At 43.7% G+C, this 3,253-nt stretch overlaps 1 protein-coding gene across 1 annotated transcript; it reads right to left on the reverse strand.

Moving 5' to 3' along the window:
- Positions 1–1,270: 1,270 nt before the first annotated feature.
- Positions 1,271–2,284, reverse strand: LOC309593155 (olfactory receptor 5F1-like; the record flags this gene model as incomplete). The annotated part of the gene is made up of 1 exon (XM_082317310.1): positions 1,271–2,284. The coding sequence occupies one exon, from the start codon at positions 2,282–2,284 to the stop codon at positions 1,271–1,273; it is 1,014 nt and encodes a 337-aa protein (XP_082173436.1).
- Between the last annotated feature and the right edge of the window lie 969 nt (positions 2,285–3,253).

The following is a 3,253-nucleotide window of genomic DNA, read 5'->3' on the forward strand; positions in this document are numbered from 1 at the left end:
AAATCCCAGAGAATCCAGAATGTATTATCCTAAAGAAAAGCTCTTTGATCATTACAGTTGACTTTTGAACCCATTGTCAACATGACTGACAGCTGAGAATGGATGAAGCTTAAATTATTTCCACTGGTTTAATATTAAGAATATGCATTTGTTACCACTAAGGTACAAATTCCTGCAGGAAAGTCATTAGCTTATCCATTACACCAAGACAGCAACTACAAAAAAAGGCCACTAAGACGGACATCCTTGACATTTGGTTTTAGTAAGGAGTAGTGTGCAAACAAAGTCACATCAGTTATTTAACACCAGGTGCAACAGCTAGAATGACATGCCACAGCACTTTAACATAGCCCGAGGTCCATCTCAGGCTGTAAGAGTTTATTATCCCAGCACAGAGCCTCGTAGCTAAGATAGACACAGATTTATAGCCACAACACACAGAGGAGACTGCACAGCACTCCCTGTCTCTGCACATCCATTTTCACCTTTTTGTCAGCCACGTCTTCACTTTTTGCCTGGAATGAAGCACTGTTCCTAGTTAGGGACTCACACAGACCTAAAGCACGCTCTGTAAACCTTCCTTCAGTCTGCCAACACTGAGAAAAGCCAGGACGTGCCTGTGCAATGGCCACAAAGCCCATGACTGCAAAGCCTCCTTTCCCCCCACTGGCCATAGAAAGCTCTGTCATGTATAGGCACCGGCATAGGTGACATCTGTAGTTTACAGGAGTTGATCTGTGCCCTGGCAGACTGATTGAAATCGTGGTGCAAGCTATGGCCAGATTGTGCCTCATGGCACTGCAGGTGTTGCAGTTGGATTCTTGGCATGCTGCTTGAAAATATACCCAGACTGATGACCTTAAATGATGGCAAAGGAGCCTTCCTTCCAGTCAGTCTCCCACAAAGGACATGCTTACATTCTCTGCAGGAGCAGTGCAGTCAATAAGAGGCACCAGTCCTATAAGCTGCTTTTGTACAGAAGAATGTATATCTGAGTGTGCCTACAGCACCAGTTCCCAGCACTCATGCTCCAAGATGTGCATCCAACACCTGTGTCTAAGGCTGAGGCTCTCCTCTAACCGTCCTCTGTGCTCAGTGGAGAAACAACATTACCAGCTGAAGTCCTCTCCTCCTGTGATAATGGCCTAAAGCTGTGCCATCCAGCTGGCCTCCCAGAGGTGCACCCCTCTCCCTTTTAACCGTAAAGGGAGCCCAGAGAAGGACTTTTGATTCCAGCATCTAACTTTTAGATGGCTAAAGTTAGAGAAGATCAGTGAAACTGCAGTGCTGATCCAATCGCTAGGGCTCCAGAGGACACCAGAGACCGAGAGAGATGTTCTTGTCTTGTTAAAGCAGTTCTTACCTGGCTGATCACTCTTCTTAGGGCACATTTAATCTCTTTGTTCCTCAGACTGTAGATTATGGGGTTTAGCAGGGGAGTGAGGATTCCATAGAGCATAGAAACTATCCTATCCTGATTAGGTGAGTAGGTGGAGGAAGGACGTACATATGTGCAAATGGTGGTCCCGTAGAAAAGGCATACGACTGTCAAGTGGGAACCACAAGTGGAGAAAGCTTTGTGCCTGCTCTCAGAAGAGTTCATGCACAGGATAGCCAAGAGGATGTAGATATATGAGATCAGAGTGACCGCAAAGGCTCCGCTTCCAAGGACCCCAGCAACTGTGAGAATTACCAGTTCCCTACTGTAAGTAGGTGAGCAGGAGAGGGCCAGCATAGGAGGAATATCACAGTAATACTGGTCAACTTCATTAGAATCACAAAAAAAGAGTGTAAAAATCAAAGATGTGTGCAACAGAGAATTAAAAAATCCTACTACCCAGGTGCCAATGGCAAGGTGAGCACACAGTTTCATACTCACGATATTCATGTAGCGCAGCGGATGACATATTGCAACGTAACGGTCATATGCCATCACAGCCAAGAGAAAAATCTCTGTGCCTACAATGTCGATGAGGAAGAACAGCTGGAACATGCAGCCAGTGAATGAAGTCACCTTGTTCTCAAGCAACAAGGCCTCCAGCATCTTCGGCACGGTGATAGTGGGACATAAGATATCCAGTAAGGATAAGTTGCCAAGGAAGAAGTACATGGGGTTGTGAAGACGAGTGTCTGTGCTAATGGCAACAAGGATTGTGATGTTGCCTGCCATGGTGGCCAAATAAATGATCAAAAACAGCACAAAGAGAAGAAAACAGACTTCCGGAGCATCAGAAAGGCCTACAAGAACAAATTCAGATACCGTCGATAGGTTAACCCTCTGCATCTTATCTTTCCTTGTAGAAATGATTGCAGAGGTTTACCTGGAAGAAAGAAGTTACAACAATCAAAATTGCATCACCCTTCTAAAAAGTGTGATTTTTGGGGGTCTATTTAGCAGTTCAAAAACATTTGCAAGTTTGCATTGCCACACTCAAAATCTAGATTTTACTCACATATACCCAATGTAAAAGGCAAGATATAAGTATTAAGCTTCACAGTCATTAATCGAAAAAGTTTAATTCTTGCAAGCCATCTTCTCAGACTGAAGAGCTGAAAGTTGAAGACTTTGGTACCTCGTCTCTGGTAGCTAGCTTGGTTGGACACAGCCCCGAGCAACCTGACTGGGCTTTGAAGGCAGCTGTAGTCTGAGCAAGGAGGGTGGAATACAGATCTCTAGAAATCCTTTCAGCATAAGTTATTTAGTGATAATATCACCAAAGGGGTCTAGATTACTAGCTCAAGTTAAAGACCTAAGTTTTTAAGCAAGTAATGTTATCACAGAAGAATTAAATGCCTGGTAATCAACAAGCAGGTAGTATACCCCCAGTTTTTCAGCTTCATCCAGTGGGATATAAGAAGAGAGATAATCTAGTATCCAATTAAAGACCTCCCTCCTTTCTATAAATTTTACCCTATAGACTTTTATAACAGTATTAGTACTTTTAGGATCTAGCTGGACTTCCCCCCTCCTTTTCCCAGTTCAAAGAAGTCTGGGAAGACTTGGCATCGCAGGATCTTTCCATCTACCCTGCACTGCTACATGGAATGCAACTCAGTACTTACAGTAATGATTTGCATAGTAGCCCTATAGAAAGATAAAGCAAAGTTTGGCCCAAGTGCCTCCGTGTTTGCAGATTAAAGCATGATTATGAGGCCGTGTGAATATTGTAACACATTCTCATCTGTAAGAGATACAGAGAACAAATTAAATAGGTGGCTACGATACCCCATCTGAGACAGGCTCATCTATTGT

Source organism: Platalea leucorodia (assembly GCF_965183815.1).
Source record: "Platalea leucorodia genome assembly, chromosome: 7".
NCBI lineage: Eukaryota > Metazoa > Chordata > Aves > Pelecaniformes > Threskiornithidae > Platalea > Platalea leucorodia.